At 39.8% G+C, this 21,241-nt stretch overlaps 1 protein-coding gene across 6 annotated transcripts in view; it reads right to left on the bottom strand.

The window, feature by feature from the left end:
• Positions 1-21,241, bottom strand: part of MAPK10 (mitogen-activated protein kinase 10) — a 271,558-nt gene that overhangs the window by 176,887 nt on the left and 73,430 nt on the right. The window contains exon 1 of one of the 6 annotated variants that reach the window (XM_056568751.1): positions 12,172-12,190. The exons of the other annotated variants lie outside the window; for them this stretch is intronic. Coding sequence (XP_056424726.1) covers positions 12,172-12,174 — 3 coding nt within the window. The 5' untranslated portion in view covers positions 12,175-12,190. Of the gene's footprint in view, positions 1-12,171; positions 12,191-21,241 lie in introns of those variants that run through there. 6 annotated transcript variants of the gene reach the window in all.

Raw genomic sequence — 21,241 nt, 5'->3', positions numbered from 1 at the left:
GGGGTCCCAGCGGCAGGACACCCCACAATCAGACATCTTATCCCCTATCCTTTGGATAGGGGATAAGATGTCTAGGGGCGGAGTACTCCTTTAAGGCATTGCTGTCCAACAGGTGACTTGTAAGAGCCATCTCAAGGCAAAAATAAAGCTCCTTGTAGCAAGAAAAATATAGTATTATATGGTGCCCATTTAAGGGAATTGTTAGTACATAGCAAAGTCAAATGCATCAGAGTTGTAATGGTGTGGACCCACTGTGCCACAAGTGGCAGCTGGCCAGGCAGGCAGAATGGGGAAAACTGACACTAACGATAGTGTCAGATGCAGCAAAGCTGATTAAGGTGTTTATTATCAGAGCAGGTACTGTGACAACAGCTAGCCAAGATGGCTACAGGTGCAGGCTGGAACAAGCAGCAGGCAGACAGAAATCGTGGTAGACAGTCCTAGTCCATACACATGAGATGCAGGTCAGAGTCCAAGGGCAAGGCAAAGGTAAAGTCCAGTATACAGGCAGGGATGAGCAGACAGCAATAGCAAACAGACAGGATCAGGAACTCAGGTTCAGGGACCTTAGCAATTCAGTAATACACAACCTTGCTAAGGCATCATGTGACAAGATGTGGCTTCTTTATATAGGGAGTGTCTTGCAGGGATTGGAGGAACATTTCATTAGGAAATGCACGCTAGCTCTATAAAATTCCGCCAGTGCTCGCACCTAGTGAACAGAAAGGAAACAGCAGAAGACGCACCAGAGCAGGAAGACCAGGAAACACAGCAGACATAGGACACAGAAAATGTCACCCAACGCTGGTAAGACCCAGGGCACATGATACGCTAGTGGTTGCCAACCAGCAGTGTTACAAGAGTTTTCTTAGTATAATACTTCCCTACCACCATAAACACCATACTCCCTAATAAAGCATATGGAGTCAGATCAATAAGATTTTAGTGTCAAATGTTGTATAAATGTACAAAGACTTATTGCTTTATTTTGATCTACGTAGAACATACAAACAAAGAAAAACTTAAAAAAATAAAGATACAAAGACAAACAAAAAAAAAGAGAATGCTGTATCAATGGTAGATCTCACAACCATAAAAGAGGTATTCCATCAAAAAACTTTTTTTTATATATCAACTGGCTCCAGAAAGTTAAACAGATTTGTAAATTAATTCTATTAAAAAATCTCAATCCTTTCAGTACTTATGAGCTTCTGAAGTTAAGGTTGTTCTTTTCTGTCTAAATCCTCTCTGATGACACCTGTCTCGGGAAACGCCCAGTTTAGAAGCAAATCCCCATAGCAAACCTCTTCTAAACTGGGCGTTTCCCGAGACAGGTGTCATCAGAGAGGATTTGGACAGAAAAGAACAACCTTAACTTCAGAAGCTCATAAGTACTGAAAGGATTAAGATTTTTTAATAGAAGTAATTTACAAATCTGTTTAACTTTCTGGAGCCAGTTGATATATATAAAAAAGTTTTTTTCCTGGAATACCCATTTAAATTAAGGTTCTTTTCACTCATTTTTACTGTGTTTATCACAAGTATTTAAAGGTTGCTATGAACTTTACACAGAAATAGGGTGATGGTTGAACAAAGTTGAACAAATAATCAACTGATGGACGATCACTTCCAAGAAATAGAACTGACCCAGAATGGTTTGGAGCACAACCGACACCACCGGGTCTCGATGGATCCCATTGACTTGATTGGGGTCCGTCAGGGATGCAGTATTTTACCGAAGTCAAGCAGAGGGGAAAGAAAAGGGGGGTACTCCAGTGAAAAACTTTTTTTTTGTTTAATGAACTGGTGCCAAGAAGTTAAACAGATTTGTAAATTACTTCTATTTAAACATCTCAATCCTTTCAGTACTTATTGGCTGCTGTATGCTACAGAGGAAATTATTTTCAAATGTATTTTTTGTCTTGTCCAGAGTAGCATAGGTTTCCTATGGGGATTTTATCCTTCTCTGGACAGTTCCTGATATGGGCATCAGGTGTCAGCAGAGAGCACTGTGGACAAGACATAAAATAAATTCAAAAATAAAATAATTTCCTCTGTAGCATACAGCTGCTAATAAGTACTGGAAGGGTAAAGATTTCTTAATAGAATTAATTTACAAATCTGTTTAACTTTCTGACACCAGTTGATTAAAAAAATAAAAAATAAAATGTTTTCCACTGGAGTACCCCTTTAACTCATGTCGTTCAGACGAACTGGCTGCATTTACAGGAGAAGAATTGCAGTGTGAACAAGCCCTAACAACTGATATTAATAAGAAGTTATAAACGGACACATTCAGCTCTATAATGTCCATGATGGTGGAAGGGTTGGGAAACCAGTAAACAAATACATAATCTTGACAGTATTTATCACAATTTTTATAAGCCATTAAATAGATATATGTTTCCAGCTACAGTGGGCATCAAAAGTCTGGGCACCCCAGTTAAAAAATTTTTATTAATTTGCATAAAGAAGCCAAGGAAAGATGGATAAATCTCCAAAAGGCATCAAGTTAACGGTTAGACATTCTTATAATATGTCAACAAAAGTTAGATTTTATTTCCATCATTTACACTTTCAAAATAACAGAAAACAATAAAATGGCATCTGCAAAAGTCTGGGCACCCTGCAGAGTTAATATCTTGTACAGCCCCCTTTGGCAAGTATCACAGCTTGTTAACGCTTTTTGTAGCCAGCCAAGAGTCTTTCAATTCTTGTTTGAGATATCTTTGCCCATTCTTCCTTACAAAAGTCTTCCAGTTCTTTGAGATTTCTTGGCTGGCTGTCACGCACTGCTCTTTTAAGGTCTATCCATAGATTTTCAATTATGTTGAGGTCAGAAGATTGTGAAGGCCATGGCAAAACCTTCAGTTTACGCCTCTTGATGTAATCCCCCGTGGATTTCGAGGTGTGTTTAGGATCATTATCCATTTGTAGAAGCCATCCTCTCTTTAACTTCAGCTTTTTCACAGAAGTTAGCATCCAAAATTTGCTGAAATTATATTGAATCCTTTTTCCTTCTACTCGTGAGATGTTCCCTGTGCCACTGGCTGCCATACAACCCCAAAGCATGATTGATCCACCCCCATGCTTAACAGTTGGACAGAGGTTCTTTTCATTAAATTCTGTCCCCCTTCTTCTCCAAATGTACCTTTGCTCATTCCGGCCAAAAAGTTCAATTTTAACCTCATCGGTCCACAGAACGTGTTTCCAAAATGCATCAGGCTTGTCTATATGTTCATTTGCAAAGTTCAAACGCTGATTTTTGTGGTGAGGACGTAGAAGAGGTTTTCTTCTGATGACTCTTCCATGAAGACCATATTTGTACAAGTATCTTTTTATAGTGGAATAGTGTACCACAACTCCAGTGTCTGCCAGATCTTTCTGGAGGGATTGTGCAGTCAAACGTGGGTTTTGAATTGTTTTTCTCACAATCCTGCAAGCTGTTCTATCTGATATGTTCTTGGTCTTTCAGATCTTGCTTTAACTTCCACTGTTCCTGATGACTGCCATTTCTTAATTACATTCCGAACAGAGGATATTTACATCTGAAAACGTTTTGCTATCTTCTTATAGCCTTCTCCAGCTTTGAGAGTGTCAACTATTTTCAGAATAACCTTATGCTTAGAAGAACCCATGGTGCTGATTGTTGGGGCAAGGTCAGATGAATCTGGGCATTTGAAACCTTTGAGATTTACATCACCTGGTCTTCCCAGATGATTGACAACAATCCATAACACTGGCAGGTCTAAGCTTTGCAAAGGGGCAGTGCATGCTATAAATTCTGCAGGGTGCCCAAACTTTTGCAGATGCCATTTTTTTGTTTTCTGTTATTTTCAAAGTGTAAATGATGGAAATAAAATCTAACTTTTGTAGACATATTATAAGAATGTCTAATCTGTAATTTGATGCCTTTTGGAGATTTTTCCATCCTTCCTTGACTTCTTTATGCACATTAATACAAATTTCTACCTGGGGTGCCCAAACGTTTGATCCCCACTGTATTTGGTGGTCCACACCCCATTGCTGATACTGCCTTCATCGCTAACTCTTAATACCATTTCATAGTTGTTTGTTACCTTGCAATGGCATCAAGTAATATGTCTTGCTACATAAACTTAATGCCTTCACATGGAAACTCAGCCTTTTTCCTCAAGTCTTTATGCAACAGGAATCTGAAATCCCAGAAGAGTTTGAATAGCACAGTAAATATAGTCGCAAGAAAAAGTATGTGAACCCTTTGGAATTATATGGATTTCTGCACAAATTGCTCATAAAATGTGATCTGATCTTCATCTAAGTCACAACAATAGACAATCACAGTCTGCTCAAACTGATAACACACAAAGAATTAAATCTTACTATGTTTTTATTGAACACATCATGTAAACATTCACAGTGCAGGTGGAAAAAGTATGTGAATCCTTGGATTTAATAACTGGTTGAACCTCCTTTGGCAGCAATAACTTCAATCAAACGTTTCCTGTAGTTGCAGATCAGACGTGCACAACGGTCAGGAGTAATTTTTGACCATTCCTCTTTACAGAACAGTTTCAGTTCAGCAATATTCTTGGGATGTCTGGTGTGAATCGCTTTCTTGAGGTTATGCCACAGCATCTCAAATCGGATTGAGGTCAAGACTCTGACTGGGCCAATCCAGAAGGCATATTTTCTTTTGTTTAAGCCATTCTGTTGTTGATTTACTTCTATGCTTTGGATCGTTGTCCTGTTGCAACACCCATCCTCTGTTGAGTTTCAACTGGTGGACAGATGGCCTTAAAGAAGATATCCCATGCAGCAAAGAAAAAAAAAATACCTAGCCATTCCATAGTATATTCACCTACCACCTCTCTGACATGTTTGTGATTTTTTTTCCGGCCCCCATTCACTGGCTATTCAGCTCATAAATTCCAGTTACTTCCTGGTTATGGTGGCTATGCCTGTGATCTCAAAGACTACATTTCCCTGCATGCACTGCTCACATTTCCTGCTCTCAGCTGCCTGAGCAGAGAGCTGGTTACCACCCCTAACTTATGTTAGTCCCTCCCACAGCTCTGCTAGCTCACTCCCACATAACACTGAGCTCCAATCATAGCCCTATACAGCAGGGTGGCTACGAGGAAACAAAATGTAATCTCAGTGCTCAGAGAAAGGGACCCTGGAGTAGAAGCTGCAGTTTTACACTGTAAAATCACTCCCTCCCCCTCCTGCTTTACAGTGGCACAATCACCTCCCCCCCTTCTCTGCCCTGCACTCCTCTCTCCCCAGTGCTCAGTGTGACAGCTCCCTCCCCTCCCCCCTCTCCTCCGTTATCAGTGTATAAACATTAGCAAGGAGAGGGGAGAGAATCAGCCTGTTTGCTGACTCTGCTATGATCTGTATCAGCCGGCATATAGGCAGTGCTGCTCAGCCAATCACTGCAGAACAGAGGGAGGACAGTGTGAATATTCATCAGATGGGAGGGGCTAAGGCCGAGCTCAGGGAGCTCTCTGTAGCACAGGGGTTTTCTGGATAATTGTTACGTCACGGCCCCCGGGATGCTGCTGATAACAGCCTGAATAGGGGGTCGAAAGTCATGAAAACCTGGAACAGCTGAATTTCCTGTCAGACAGAAGAATGCAGATAAAGCTTGTTTCTAAGCAGAATTGGTAATGGAAGTGATTTACAAACCTATATAACTTTACCTTCTGCACTAAAAGCTGAACAATTGTTTACTGTGAGACTTGTCCTTTAAGTTCTCCTGCAAAATGTCTTGATAAACTTGGGAATTCATTTTTCCTTTGATGATAGCAATCCATCCAGTCCCTGATGCAGCAAAGCAGCCCCAAATCATGATGCCCCCACCATACTTCACAGTTGGGATGAGGTTTTGATGATGGTGTGCTGTGCCTCTTTTTCTCCACACATAGTGTTGTGTGTTTCTTCCAAACAACTCAACTTTGGTTTCATCTGTCCACAGAATATTTTGCCAGTACTGCTGTGGAACATCCAGGTGCTCTTGTGCAAACTGTAAACGTGCAGCAATGTTTTTTTTTTTTTGGACAGCAGTGGCTTCCTCTGTGGTATCCTCCCATGAAATACATTCTTATTTAGTGTTTTACATATCATAGATTCACTAACAGGGATGTTAGCATATGCCAGAGACTTTTGTAAGTCTTTACACTCCTAGGGAGAGAAGCAGCAGTGCTGAACTTTCTCCATTTATAGACAATTTGTCTTACCGTGGACAGATGAACATCAAGGCTTTTGTAGATACTTTTATAACCCTTTCCAGCTTTATGCAAGTCAACAATTCTTAATCATAGGTCTTCTGAGAGGTCTTTTCTACGAGGCATCATTCACATCAGGCAATGCTTCTTGTGAAAAGCAAACCCAGAACTGGTGAGCGTTTTTTATAGGGCAGGGCAGCTGTAACCAACACCTTCAATCTCATCTCATTGATTGGACTCCAGTTGGATGACACCTCACTCCAATTAGCTCTTGGAGATGTCATTAGTCTAGGGGTTCACATACTTTTGCCACCTGTACTGTGAATGTTTACATGGTGTGTTGAATAAAAACATGGTAACATTTAATTCTTTGTGTGTTATTAGTTTAAGCAGACTGTGATTGTCTATTGTTGTGACTTAGATGAAGATCAGATCACATTTTATGACCAATTTGTGCAGAAATCCATATAATTGAAAAGGGTTCACATACATTTTCTTGCAACTGTAAAAAGTAAATGGTGGTGAGAGGTATTCGAAGGTACACTGAAAGGCATTCTATGTGAAGTTCTGCCTTCCATAACATTTTGTTCAAGAAAATGAGACCTGTCACTCCTCGTACAACTTTGCCCACATTGATTCTGCCTAGAGAAAAATTTGTGTTCACTCCACAAAATGGAAGAATAAAGGTTTCATGGATGAGTGAGAAATGGATTCTATTAAGCATGGACAGTGGTGATAAAACAATCCCATAAGTAAACAGTATATAGACAACCATTTTTCACCCTGATCCATGGAATGAAAGAGCAAATGCAAGCGAAGTCAAGAAGTATAGCACAAAATGATAAATGAAGGCTCTGAGCGAGTTCATAGATTGGCATTTGGCCACAACGTGCAGGAGGATGTTTAATGGATGGAAGAACATGAGACTTTTTGTACTTAGAAACTATTCCAACCTATCCAGGTAAACTGTTCAATTATGTTTATAAAAAGATGATCCTCCTTTATGGTTGAATATATAATACTGAAAGTGCTTCTTATTTACATAGTCAGAATGCCATCGCAATAAACTAGACATGACAAGATATTAAAGGAGTACTCCGTCCCCAGACATCTTATCCCCTATCAAAAGGGGACCCCTGTGATCTCCCTGCTAAGATGATAAGAGAAGATGTCTAGGGGCGGAGTACCACTTTAACAAGGGACATTTACTTCATGGCAATGATGCCAATTATTGCAGGGAGGTAGGCTTCTCTTTTCCATATGGGGAGAGGACCGTCAAGAATTTTACAAGATGAGATTGGGAAGCTCGGTTGGGAAATCTTTATTGTAATACAACAGCAGTGTGTGAATATCAAGGGGAAGAATATGAACAAGGCTGTTAACAACATAACAAGAGTATATTATGGTCATATGTTGGTAATCCCGATATTATAACCCACGCAGTTAAGTCCAATAGAATACCTAGAGGTCTGAGATATAAGGACAGTTTATGGCTTTTACATTCATACTATGTAATGTATACTTTGGGTCCATTGTGAATGATTTCGAATACTTTTTGAGTTTGCAACTACCTTACTTTGAGTTTCAGTTTACACCTCATATTTTGGAGATGTTATTTTTAATGTGAATAATAAAGTATTGTTGATTTTATTACAACTGTGTGAGATAGCATTTTGACTCATATCTTCCGTTTTGGTGGATTTTGCATTGTATGTAAGTTGCTATCCTGCATTTTGGGGGTTAATATTTATCATGGTTCAATGCTTTTATAGTATAACATGCCTACATTGTACAACACACAGAGAGGGACAAACTTCAAGCCTATACTGCAAGGGTCCCTTTGCACTTTTCAAATTCAGCATGAAATTCCCACAAGATTAGGCTCCTTTCACACTACTGTTTTTGGCCGGTAGGTGACGTTTGTTAGGAAGATAGCGGCAGAAAAATCTATGCATGCGCCGTATTTTTCTCCCGCTATCTTCGGCCGCAATAACGGAGTTATAACAGAATGAGCCATTAATGTTCGTTTGTAACGGAGCCTCTTCATTAGTGTGAAAGAAGCCTAATCTGCTGTAGAATCCTCATGAAGAAGCCTTATACTGATCTCAATGGAAAATCTGCTATTTAGTTTACATGTTTGAAATGTTGTAGCAAAACGTAAAAAAAAAAAATTGGGATTTTGGCAGAAGGTAGGTTCAATCTTGCCTCGAAATCCACCAGAGAAGTGCTGTTTGTCAATGGGACAGCACTTAGATCTACTGCAGATATAAGTGCTGATTCCGGACCATTCTAAATGGTACAAATTTACTGAGGAAATTCAGCGAAGTCATGCTCACCTGATAACTGGCCCTATTACACAGGACAATATTGGCATCTTAACTTCATGATGACTGTCTGGGCAAGTTTTCCTTATATCGGAATTTTTATCATCATCACAAACCATACAAAACAGACCAGATCAGCACCTTGTACATTTAGTATATTTATGCATTCTAGCTTCAGTGACCGCGCTCCAAAAACTACTTACAGGTGTATGAAATCCACATACATGCATGGAACAATTTTTAGAACTAAAAGCCAGTGACACAAAGACATTTTCGACAGGCATGCATAGAAATGTTGCTATGAGGAGGGATTTATTCATCGTGACATTATATAGAATGATCTCGTATGACTTCATACTGTGAGGATTGACAGCGACAGGGTTTTTCAGTTTTAGACAAAGCATTTACAAATATATTATCCCTCACTAAGCTTAGCTGATCTCAGTGGTTTGCTCTTGGCTGATCTGGGTGCTTTCCTGATCAGGTGATCATAGCTGCTTATTCATGATGTTTACACTTGTTTTTCTGTACAAATCCCCCCCGGAGCGCTACACTTCTCTTCTCTGTCTGCCAGAACCAATAATTAAAGGGGTTGTCCATAACTGGAATAGACCATCATTTATAATCCCTCACTTTCCCATAGTTGTTTCCTCCTACCGTTTTTTTTTGCCTCCATCCTCTGTTGCTGCTTTTCTGATGTGTTCTCGTTTATTTACAGAAAGAACTTCCTGTTGACATCATATCCAGGTTACAGTCAGCTTAAGGGTGCATTCACACAACGTTTTGTACATACAGGTGCCGGATCCGGCGGGGGGAGGGGCAAACCGGGCGCTCCCGTACCCCGGCCGGATCAGCCCATGACTCCATTTACTTTAATGATCCGACCGGAGTCAAACGGTTTTGACCCCTATGCAGTTTCCTGACCAGACCTAAAACTGTAGTATACTACAGTTTTAGGTCCGGTCCAAAACCACCATACGGGTCAAAACTGAGCCGACCGGAGTCACTGTTTGACTCCGGACGGATCATTAAAGTAAATGGAGTCACGGGCTGATCCGGCCGGGGTATGGGAGCGCCCGGTTTGCCCCTCCCCCGCCGGATCCGGCACCAGTATGTACAAAACGTGGTGTGAATGCACCCTTACAGGCCTTCTGCTCTACACCCTCCTCTCTAAATGTAGCCTACTATAACCCTAGGCAGGGAAATACAGGACTGTAACTACAATTATATATCTGTAGGGTAGTATGGTGGTTAAGTGATTAGCATTAGCACTGTTTCCTTGCAGAGCTACATATATGCAGGGGGTTTTGTTTTCACATACAATAGAGATATATAGGACTCTGTATTACTATGAGTGCATGTCAGCAGCATGTTGGCTTTGTATTTAGCCTTTAAAAAAAAATTTGGGTGGGAAACCTGAAATACTGAAGCACAGGTTTGAGATCTCTGTACAGCCTCTTCGCAAGCATTACTGACCTCAGGCAAAGTTGTTAATAGTCCCAGAAAGGGGTGGGCCAACCCACGGTGGATTTCAGCGGTCCTGGGGCAGGGCTTAACCCCTTATCGATGCCGGACGTAAATGTACGTCCTGGTGAGCTGGTACTTAACCCACCAGGAAGCACATTTACGTCCTATGCATAACCGTTGAGCATCGCTCTGATGCTCGGGACCTGCCAGTAATGGCGGACATCCGCGTTCGTGGGGATGTCTGCCATTAACCCCTCATATGCCGTGATCAATAAAGATCATGGCATCTGCAGCATCGCGGTCACTAAAATGGATGATCGGATCGCCCGCAGCGCTGCCATGGCGATCGGATCATCCAGAATGGCAGACAGAGGCCCCCTCACCTGCCTCCGCTGCCTTCCACAGGTTTTCTGCTCTGGTCTGCGATCGAGCAGACCAGAGCACAATATAGCCGATAACACTGATCAGTGCTATCCTATGCATAGCACTGAACAGTATTAGCAATCGAATGATTGCTATAAATAGTCCCCTATGGGGACTATTAAAGTGTATAAATAAAAGTATAAAAAGTAAAAAAAATAATGTGAAAAACCCCCTCCCCAATAAAAATTTTAATTGTCCCATTTTCCCTATTTCACCCCCAAAAAGTGTCAAAAAATATTTTACATACATATTTGGTATCGCCGCATGCGTAAATATCCGAACTATTAAAATAAAATGTTAATGATACCGTACGGTGAACAGTGTGAATGTAAAAAAATAAATTAAAAAAAGGTCCAAAATAGCTGCTTTTTTAATAAAAACAATTCCCCCAAAAACGTATAAAAAATTTATTAAAAGTTTTATATAAGCAAATATGGTATCAATAAAAAGTACAGATCACTGCGCAAAAAATGAGCCCTCATACCGCCGCTTATACTGAAAAATGAAAAAGTTATAGGTCTTCAAAATAGGGGGATTTTAAACGTACTAATTTGGTTAAAAAGTTAGCGATTTTTTTTAAGCACAACAGTAATAGAAAAGTATGTTATCATGGGTATCATTTTAATCATATTGACCAAAAGAATAAAGAACACATGTAATTTTTACCGTAAATTGTACGGCGTGAAAATGAAACCTTCCAAAATGAGCAAAATTGCGGTTTTCTTTTTTATTTCCCCACCAAAAAGTATTTTTTTGGTTGTGCCATACATTTTATGGTAAAGTGAGTGATGGCATTACAACGGACAACTGGTCGCGCAAAAAACAAGCCCTCATACTAGTCTGTGGATGAAAATATAAAAGTTATGATTTTTTGAAGGCGGAATAAACGAAAACGTAAAAATAAAATTGTCCTTAAGGCCCAAATGGAAATAGTCCTTAAAGGGGTACTCCGCCCCTGGCATCTTATCCCCTATTCAAAGGATAGGGGATAAGATGTCAGATCGCCGCGGTCCCGCTGCTGGGGACCCCCGGGATCGCCGCTGCGGCACCCCGCCATCATTACTGCACAGAGCGAGTTCGCTCTGTGCGTAATGACGGGCGATACAGGGGCCGGTGCAGCGTGACATCATGGCTCCGCCCCTCATGACATCACGGCCCATCCCCTTAATGCAAGTCTATGGCAGGGGGCGTGACGACCGCCACGCCCCCTCCCATAGACTTGTATTGACGGGGGCGGGTCGTGACGTCATGAGGGGCGGAGCCGTGACGTAACGATGCTCCCGCCCCTGTATTGCCCGTCATTACGTGCAGAGCGAACTCGCTCTGTGCTGTAATGATGGCGGGGTGCTGCAGCAGCGATCCCCGGGGTCCCCAGCAGCGGGACCCCGGCGATCTGACATCCTTTGGATAGGGGATAAGATGTCTAGGGGCGGTGTACCCCTTTAAGGGATTAAATTACCTGGGATTCTGACATATAATGGTGACATGAAGTACTCACTAGCTCCTCCTAATATTACAGACTGGGGCTGCCTTGCCCTTCCACTGTAGATCTATACAATATAATAATTATTATTATTTTATTTATATAACACCAACATATTCACTGTGCTGTACAGATATTGTCATCACTCACATTGGTCCCTGTCCACAATGGAGTTCACAATCTAACCGCTGAGCCACCATACTATCCAGCCTTGGACCTCCTTTGGATAGCGCCACACTGGCTATTTTTTTTTCTTTTCACATACCATTCAGAAGGCAGTTATCAGCGCTTGGTCTCCTCCACATCAAACTGCCTTTACTGCTGCAGCCTCCAATGGGCTCTGATGTTAGCTCCACCTTTAGGGGCGGGGCTAAACTCCATGTGGGATTCCAGCCAGCTCATGGAAGAGAGGCCTGCCCCAACCACCTAATGACTCATCAACCTGTGACATCACACTGGAAGGAACAGGAAGTCAGAGCAAACGTGACAACACAGGAAATAAAGTAAACAAAGGCAAAGCTGTCATGTGACCCAGTTTGTTAACACAAGAAAAAATGAAAGTGTATATAGAACATACAACGATGACAAAATTTAATGAAGTGCTAGTTTATTGGAAACCCCTTTAACCCCTTCATGGAGAATAATGTCCATGTACATGCTTGAAAGAGACCAATAATTATGGGGACCAAATGCCATCTGCTTATATGGTAGGAAAACCCTTATCTATGGGACATAAATCCTTGAGAAATAATACACTTGTGTGACTAGAGGTTAGGTCAATTAAAGCTAAATGTCATCTTCTTGTACTTCTTCTTGTTATCTCGTCTTCAGGGTGTATCTATAACAAAGAAGAGGGATGGGCACCCCGACTATAATAAATGTGGGTGCAAAAAAGGTTGCCCAAACACAGAACTGACACAAAGAAAAAAAGATGGCAACCATAGATAATGCACACCAACACATATGTAAATTAATGTCAATATATCTTTATTAACAAAACCAAAAAAGGGGAGACCATATTAAAAACACTTAGGTAGGTTAGGGGGTGAAGGTAGGGTCACGTCCCAATCCTCTGTGCATTACTATGTGGTTTTAAGTGTTTTTAATATGATCTCCACTTTTTTTGGGTTTGTTAATAAAGATATATTTACATTAATTTACATATGTGTTGGTGTGCATTATCTATGGTTGCCATTTTTTTTTTCTTTGTGTCAGTCTTCAGGGTGCATTCACATGTACATTATCTTCTGCAGTTTTTTTGCTGGAGAAGTCTGCTGTGAAAAATCTGCAAGCGGATTATGTTGCTATCCATTGACTTCAATAGGTCTGTAGCAAATCAGATGAGCTTTTCCACTGCAGGATTTCCACATCTGTAAATCCACTTGTGTAATGAAGTCAATGGATAGCAACATAATCCGGATTATGTACGTACGAACATACCCTTATTGAGTAACAATTTTCTTAAAGTGCAATACAAAGGGAAGAAAAAAACTGAAAAAAGTGTACCCTGGCCAAGCTTCTTCAATGGTAGAAAACCAACACTAATTCTTTAAAATAAGGACAAAAGCATTTCTCTTGATGCACCTTTATATTAAGTTTACTGTAAAAGTGAATCACGCATCCCAAATGTTGCTATATACATAAAAATTGCCATGAGATGTTGAAGAAGGGAAACTAGAGTTGTGTATTTCTCACTTTTAAGCTTGACGTGCAATAAAATTTCCTATATAATTTAGGACTTTTAAATATGAACTAGAGGAAGTGTCATAAAGTCTTGGCTAATAAGAATTTGGCTCAAGGCAAATGAGAATAACCTTCAGCGGTGACAGCTGAGAAGTGCTGATCCTCTAGCGCAGAACATAAAACGAGCTGATTTCAAGCCCAATTTTAAATGATTCGCCATTACATAGATAAAATGTGCATGTAGAACCCTGGGGTCTGTTCCTGTATTTATTGCTATTATTATTATATTTTCTGACCATGTCACCCATGGCTAAGAGGATCCTTGATAGAGATCTTTAATAATGTCTATTCAACTAGTTAAGCACTTACGCAGAAGCTAAATAAAATACTGTATAAAATGATAAGACGTTTGCATCAAGGTTAAATCTCTAATATTTCTACTTTTTCTAAATATATTTAAAAGGAAGCTGTCAAGTGGTTCGCCTGCACTAATCCCAATACACAGGGTTATTGTGCAGGTGGACCGGATTTAAATGAGTATAATTTACTTGGATTTGCGGTCCAGTTTTGAAGATAGACCCATTATTAGCTGGCATTACTAATATGTTAATCACCAGCTTAGCACAATAGAGGCAGGACCGGGCAAGGAGACAGGGATGACGGTATACCAGATTCCACCTCCATTCCACAAAGCCAATGATTAACATATTAGCAATGCCGGCTATTAAAAGTTCCACAGACCACAAAACCGGTTAAGTTATAACTCATTTTTATTCGGTTTACCTTACTATAACCCTGTTTATTGGGTTAAGTGCAGATGAACCGGCTGTCAGTTTCACTTTAAAGGTTCTTAATACTTGCTTTCATTGCTAATATTGCTAATATATTCTGCAGCACTGTACAGAAAGTACCATCACTCACTGTCAATAGTGCACTCACAATATCATTTCCCTATCTCAACTCACACACAAGAGCCAATTTCAATATCTTTTTGGAGTATGGGATTTACCCATGCATATATGGCAAGAACACACTCGTTCCATTCAGATGTTGTCCATGGCCTGATTTCAACCAAAGATCCCAATGTGGCAGGTCAACTGTGATGACCATTGAGCTACTGCATTATTGCCTATTCCACCATATCTATTCCACCCATATTTTATACTACTACAGCCATCATCTGAAACATTATTTTTATTAATCTGGGTTGTTTTATTATACTTTCTGTACATGATTAACCCCTTAAGGACTCAGGGTTTTTTAGTTTTTGCACTTTCGTTTTTTCCTCCTTACCTTTTAAAAATCATAACCCTTTCAATTTTCCACCTAAAAATCCATATTATGGCTTTTTCTTTGTGTCACCAATTCTACTTTGCAGTGACATTAGTCATTTTACCCAAAAATTCACAGCGAAACGGAATAAAAAATCATTGTGCAACAAAATCGAAGAAGGAACCCCATTTTGTAACTTTTGGGGGCTTCCGTTTCTACGCAGTGCATATTTCGGTAAAAATGACACCTTATCATTATTCTGTAGGTGCATACGGTTAAAATGATACCCTACTTATATAGGTTTGATTTTGTCGTACTTCTGGAAAAAAAAATCATAACTACATGCAGGAAAATTTATACGTTTAAAATTGTCATCTTCTGACCCCTATAACTTTTTTATTTTTCCACGTATAGGGCGGCATGAGGATTAATTTTTTGCGCCGTGATCTGAAGTTTTTATCATTACTATTTTTGTTTTGATCAGACTTTTTGATCACTTTTTATTCAGCTTTTAATGGTATAAAAAGTGACCAAAAATACGCTTTTTTGCACTTTGGAATTTTTTTGCGCGTCGTTAAGGGGTTAAGGGGGTGGCCATTTTGCCAGAGCTGCAGTTTTGTTAACATTTTGAGATTTGTTTTTTGGCAGAGTCACTTTGCAAGGAGGGTGAGTTGATGAACTGTGAGAATTATCTATTGTTAATGGCGGAGCCCCTCTTATCTGTCTTAAGCTTTATAATAGAGATGTTTATGACAAACTTCCTCCTCTTTAGAAAACTCGTGAGTTAATTTGGGTAAATGGCGATTTATAAAATTACTATGGGGGAGATTTATCAAAACCTTATCAAAGGTTGCTGAGTTGCCCATAGCAACCAATAAGATTGCTTCTTTCATTTTTGAAAGGCCTCTGAAAAATGAAAGAAGCGATCTGATTGGCTGCTATGGGCAACTCAGCAACTTTTCCTCTGGACAGGTTTTAATAAATCTCCCCCTATATGTCTGCACTAGACCGGAAATAATTATGAAAAAAAAATCCCTCTTTAACACCACCCACACTTTAACACTTAATATACCACTGCAACCACCTGCTACTTCCAGTCGACAGAAAGCCACCAATCCAATCTGCATATGGTATAATTTCCATATATAATCTACTATCCTTAGTAGGTTAACAAAAAAGGAAAAAGAATAACCTAAATCTACAGTGTAACACTGAAACAGACTGTTTCCAGAAGCAATATATATGGTATGTTTTACTAGACTAAGGCAGAAATTAAAGAGGTACTCCCCTGGAAAACATTTTTTTTTTTAATCAACTGGTGCCAGAAAGTTAAACAGATTTCTAAATTACTTCTATTTAAAAATCTTAATCCTTCTAGTACTTATCAGCTTCTATTTGCTCCACAGGAAGTTCTTTTCTTTTTGAATTTCCTTTCTGTCTGACCACAGTGCTCTCTTCTGACATCTCTGTTCATTTTAGAAACTGTCCAGAGTAGGAGAAAATCCCCATAGCAAACCTCTCCTACTCCAGACAGTTACTAAAATGAACAGAGGTGTCAGCAGAGAGCACTGTGGTCAGACTGAAAAGGAAATTCAAAAAGAAAATTACCTGTGGAGCAAATAGAATCTGATAAGTACTTGAAGGATTAAGATTTTTAAATAGAAGTAATTTACAAATCTGTTTAACTTTCTGGCACCAGTTGATTAAAAAAATAAGTTTTCCAGGGAAGTACCCCTTTAATAAATGAATGTTCAAAAAATAAACACAAAAAATACAAATTAACAATGTACACCACACAGAAAAAACTAAAAGGGAGAAAAAATTATAAAAAATCCTACATACAAAGTATTGAAATTTACCCAGGGGGACTTCTGGTGAGAGGTTTAAATCTAGTATCCCCAATATAAGGGCACACCAGCTTTCAAGGCAAGATTTTTGAGACCTGCTTCTGGCAGTTGTGACCTCTTGGTCAGTCTTTCAGCTGAACAAAGCGGAGAAATATGAGGGGCTGAAAAGCTTCTAGATTGCCACCCACCCGTATTCATACATTTAGGCCTAGGAGATGGGAAAAATGCCTCCATCTTCCACCATGAACCATTTGGTACTGTTCTTTGGATAGCTTAGGCATGTTTGGACTTCTTTGATGATGGATTATGATGAGGAATCCAACCAGAAAGGATAGGGGCTACAGATTTGTCTTCCTAGACACATGAAAACATATTTCGCATGAATGGAACAAAACATCTCAGAAACAAGAAAAACGCAAACATTTGTTCCAGTTGGATAAGATGGGCTATTCAAATACAATCCATTCATCACTAGGGGGCAGATTTCTGGAGATTGAATGACTGGCAAGGGTGTTGTTTCAAGAAGCATTTAACTGTTGTGCTGACAATGTTGATATGTACATCAAATTTCCCAGACTTTTATTTGAACACAAATCAGCTTAGCTGGTATGTTTTGACGCAATGATATATCAAGATGTCTACACCCCTATTTTTACCGATGTACAGTGGTCCCTCAAGTTACAATATTAATTGGTTCCAGGACGACCATTGTATGTTGAAACCATTGTATGTTGAGACCATAACTCTATGGAAACCTGGTAATTGGTTCTGAAGCCACCAAAATGTCATCCGAAAATAGGAAAAGGTGAGGATTAAAGAAAAACAAGTAGATAACTAATATAGATAAAGCAAGTCCTTACATATAAAAGTAAGAAAGATCTGCTGGGAGCTGTAAATCACTAATTATGTCAGTGCTTCCCAACCAGGGTGCCTCCAGCTGTTGCAAAACTACAACTCCCAGCATGCCCGGACAGCCGCTGGCTGTCCGGGCATGCTGGGAGTTGTAGTTTTGCAACAGCTGGAGACACCCTGGTTGGGAAACAATGGTTTATGTAGAGGACAGGAGCTTCTTCAGGGTCCTGTACAGTACACACAGTTTCCCAAATGGAGCCACCCTTACTTGGTGTCCAAAAGGAGCAGCTAACCCTGGCACAGGTAAGGAGTAGTACAGAACTTGCAGTTCCTCCCTGTATTGTAGGGGGCGCTACCAGACAGCCAGTCAGTGCATGTACTTCGGTAATAGAGGTGATTTACCAGTAAAATGCCCATTCTGATTGGTCAGTTCTTCCAGTTGTGACACGTTTCACAGATCTGGACTGTCTGTCCATTGTATGTTGAGTCTGGTTTCAAGTTACAATGGTCCAGAAAAGACCATTGTATGTTGAAACTATTGTATGTTGAGGCCATTGTAAGTTGAGGGATCACTGTAGTAGTATCATGCCTATATTTTACTAGTAATTTCATCCAATCCCCAACGTGATATAGACATATATTTGAGCCATTGTTTGTGACAATGTCACCTTACATTGTAATCCTGTCTGTGAATATAATGAGACAACTGCTGAGACGTGTTCTCTACTGAAAAGGAACTGCCTACTTATTACGATGTTTAGTGAAAACACTAAGGTTTTAAAAATATGTTTACCATAAAAACGTAAAAAAATACTTAATGGTGTAGTCCCATCTAAAGAAGTTATCCCCTATCAACAGGAACAGAAAATAATAATCTGATAGGGGGAAGTCTGACCACGGGAACCCCAACCAATCCAAAGAACAACAACAAAATAGTCCCTGGAATATACGGAGTGCACTGCATTCTATTCATTCTCTAAGGGGCCACCAAACATAGCCGAGTTCAGAATTTGGCAAAACTTAAATGCCCCATAGAGAATTAATGGAGTTCTGGCCCTGCAAAAACAACATTGTTCTATCATCACTGATCAATTCAGTCTGACTCGCTGCTAAGAAATCCATTTTTTTATACATTAACTTATGCTGGAAGGCACTGAGCAACCAACCAATGCTCCTATTTATATACCGTAATACTGCAAACAAAAAGAAGAGAAAATAATGCATGGTTCCAGGTCGTGCCATTGTACACACCACCACCAAACATTTGCTATCATTGCAGTTAATGGAATATGACGTAATAAACTTTGCTTGGAAATTGGTTTTGAAATACATAAACAAAAGCAATGCCTAACAACACTGTAAATGCATAAAACATGAGAATATCAGGGCAAAAAGCAAAGGGGAACATGAAAGTCATCTCACTGTCACAATCTACTCTCATGGCAACAACATTTGTCACTATGTCAAAGAGCTGCCCAAGCACTACCTGTCAATTCTTTAAAAAGGCAATCTACAGCAAGATCTGATTCAGGTATAAAACTTCAACACATGGATAAAAAACAATGCAAACTGTATGGACTTATGCCTCACACTATAGTACCCAGGGCTGGAGTTACATAGTTAGGCCTCTTTCACACTGCTGTTGTCATCCTGTAAATGATCCCTGACATGCTCTCCCATTCTGAACTCCTGATAACGGCCATCAAAGGATCCCATTAAAGGGGTACTCCACTGGAATTTTTTTTTTATTAACTGGTGCCGGAAAGTTAAACAGATTTGTAAATTACTTCTATTAAAAAATCTTAATCCTTCCAGTACTTCTCAGCTGCTGTATGATCCACAGGAAGTTCTTTTCCTTTTGAATTTCTTTTCAGTCTGCCCACAGTGCTCTCTGCTGACACCTATGTCCATGTTAGGAACTGTCCAGAGCAGGATAGATGTTCTATGGGCATTTGCTCCTACTCTGGACAGTTCCTAAAATGAACAGAGCTGTCAGCAGAGAGCACTGTGGTCAGACAGAAAGAAAATTCAAAAAGAAAAGATCCTGTGGATCCTACAACAGAAAATTACTGGAAGGGTTAAGATTTTTTAATAGAGATAATTTACAAATCTGCTTAACTTTCTGGCACCAGTTGATTTATAAAAAATGTTTTGCAGTGGAGTACCCTTTTAATGTCAGTAGGATCTTTTGAGCATCCGTTATCACCAGTTGCAGTCAGTTATGATTCCAGACCGTTTTTTGATGGGAGAAAAAATGGTGCATGCACTAATCTTTCTCCCGTCAAAAATAACAGACTTATAACGGACTTTTAAAAATTTACATTGAAGTCTATGAATGACAGCTGTCCACAAATAGCTTCCATTAGTGTTCGTTATTTGTATATTCCGTTATGATCCGTTATTGCTACTGAGCATGCTCAGTAAAGCATCTTAACCAGGAAGTCAAAACTGGGTTGAAATTAGCGGACAATAACGGATCATAACGGATAAAATAACGGATCATAACGGATAGCCAATGTCTGTTATTTTAACAGAATGTTCATTAAAATAACGGACATTAGACATCCGTTATGATCCGTTTTGATCAGTTATTTGATCTGTTAATTCATGATCCGTTATTACTGAATAACGGGTGTCAAAAGGCAGGAACATGATGGTAATGTGAAAGTAGCCTTGAAGGGGTATTCTGATGTCAGGTAAGAAAAAACTGCTTCAGAATCACATGCAATTGCTTACCTGGTGTGCCCCGTTTCTTTCCCTCAGCTCTTTATTACAGCAGCTATCAGCATCTTTCCGCTATATGGCAAATATGCACAGTTTTCAAAGGCTGCAGTATTGTTCTCTGTGAAGTACTGACATAACCATAAAGGTAATATAGCTTGAGAAACAAGGTGGGTAAACTATGCAGGTTCTATCAGACACGGCTTTTCCTGGCACAACAATGCCATCAATGCCACGATAAACTGGGAATTGAGATCTAGGAACACCTCCGATACACATAGTGTAGGATCTGTGCCAATAGTAACACTTGGTGGCACTTCAGATGGACATACAAATTAAAAGATCTTAATAAGGAAACCCTTTCCAGGGGCAACATCGCACGGCCACTGGCCAAGGTAGTGGTTTTATCTGCACATGGAAGTTAAAACAAACCTTAGAGATTGGATCTTGTTGATCCAAGTAAAAGGTGAGTGAATTTAGCCAAAAACATATGAAAGGTGTATATCAACATTAAGTAGGGGACTAAAACCCAGTACACTGGAAAAGTATTGCAGATGCTTATGGCCATTTTGTTGGGCACTTTGGGTAATTGCAACACCCTTTTCCATCTATATACAGTAGATATATATATATATATATATATATATATATATATATATATATTGTGATGACTCGCTCTTGCAGACAGGTGCGGTTGCAGTTATAGAGGCAATGAATCAGGATTTTCAAATCAAATCAAGTGTCTTATTCACATTTGGCAACAACAAAACAGTCTTAGTGCAGTAAAAGGAAAAAAAACAACGTACACCTGCGCCAATAACAAAGTCTTTTTAGGCCTCAAGGCAGGTGGCTCACCAGCTTTCAGACTAGAGCCAGGGCTACAAACATGCAATCCCCTCCAGCTGGTGGAGCAAGCTGCCTTTAAGGCCAACAAAAGGCGACCTGGATTGTGGGGAATGG

Source organism: Hyla sarda, chromosome 1 (assembly GCF_029499605.1).
Source record: "Hyla sarda isolate aHylSar1 chromosome 1, aHylSar1.hap1, whole genome shotgun sequence".
NCBI classification, from domain to species: Eukaryota; Metazoa; Chordata; class Amphibia; order Anura; family Hylidae; genus Hyla; species Hyla sarda.
This window is presented reverse-complemented; position numbering and strand designations above follow the sequence as displayed.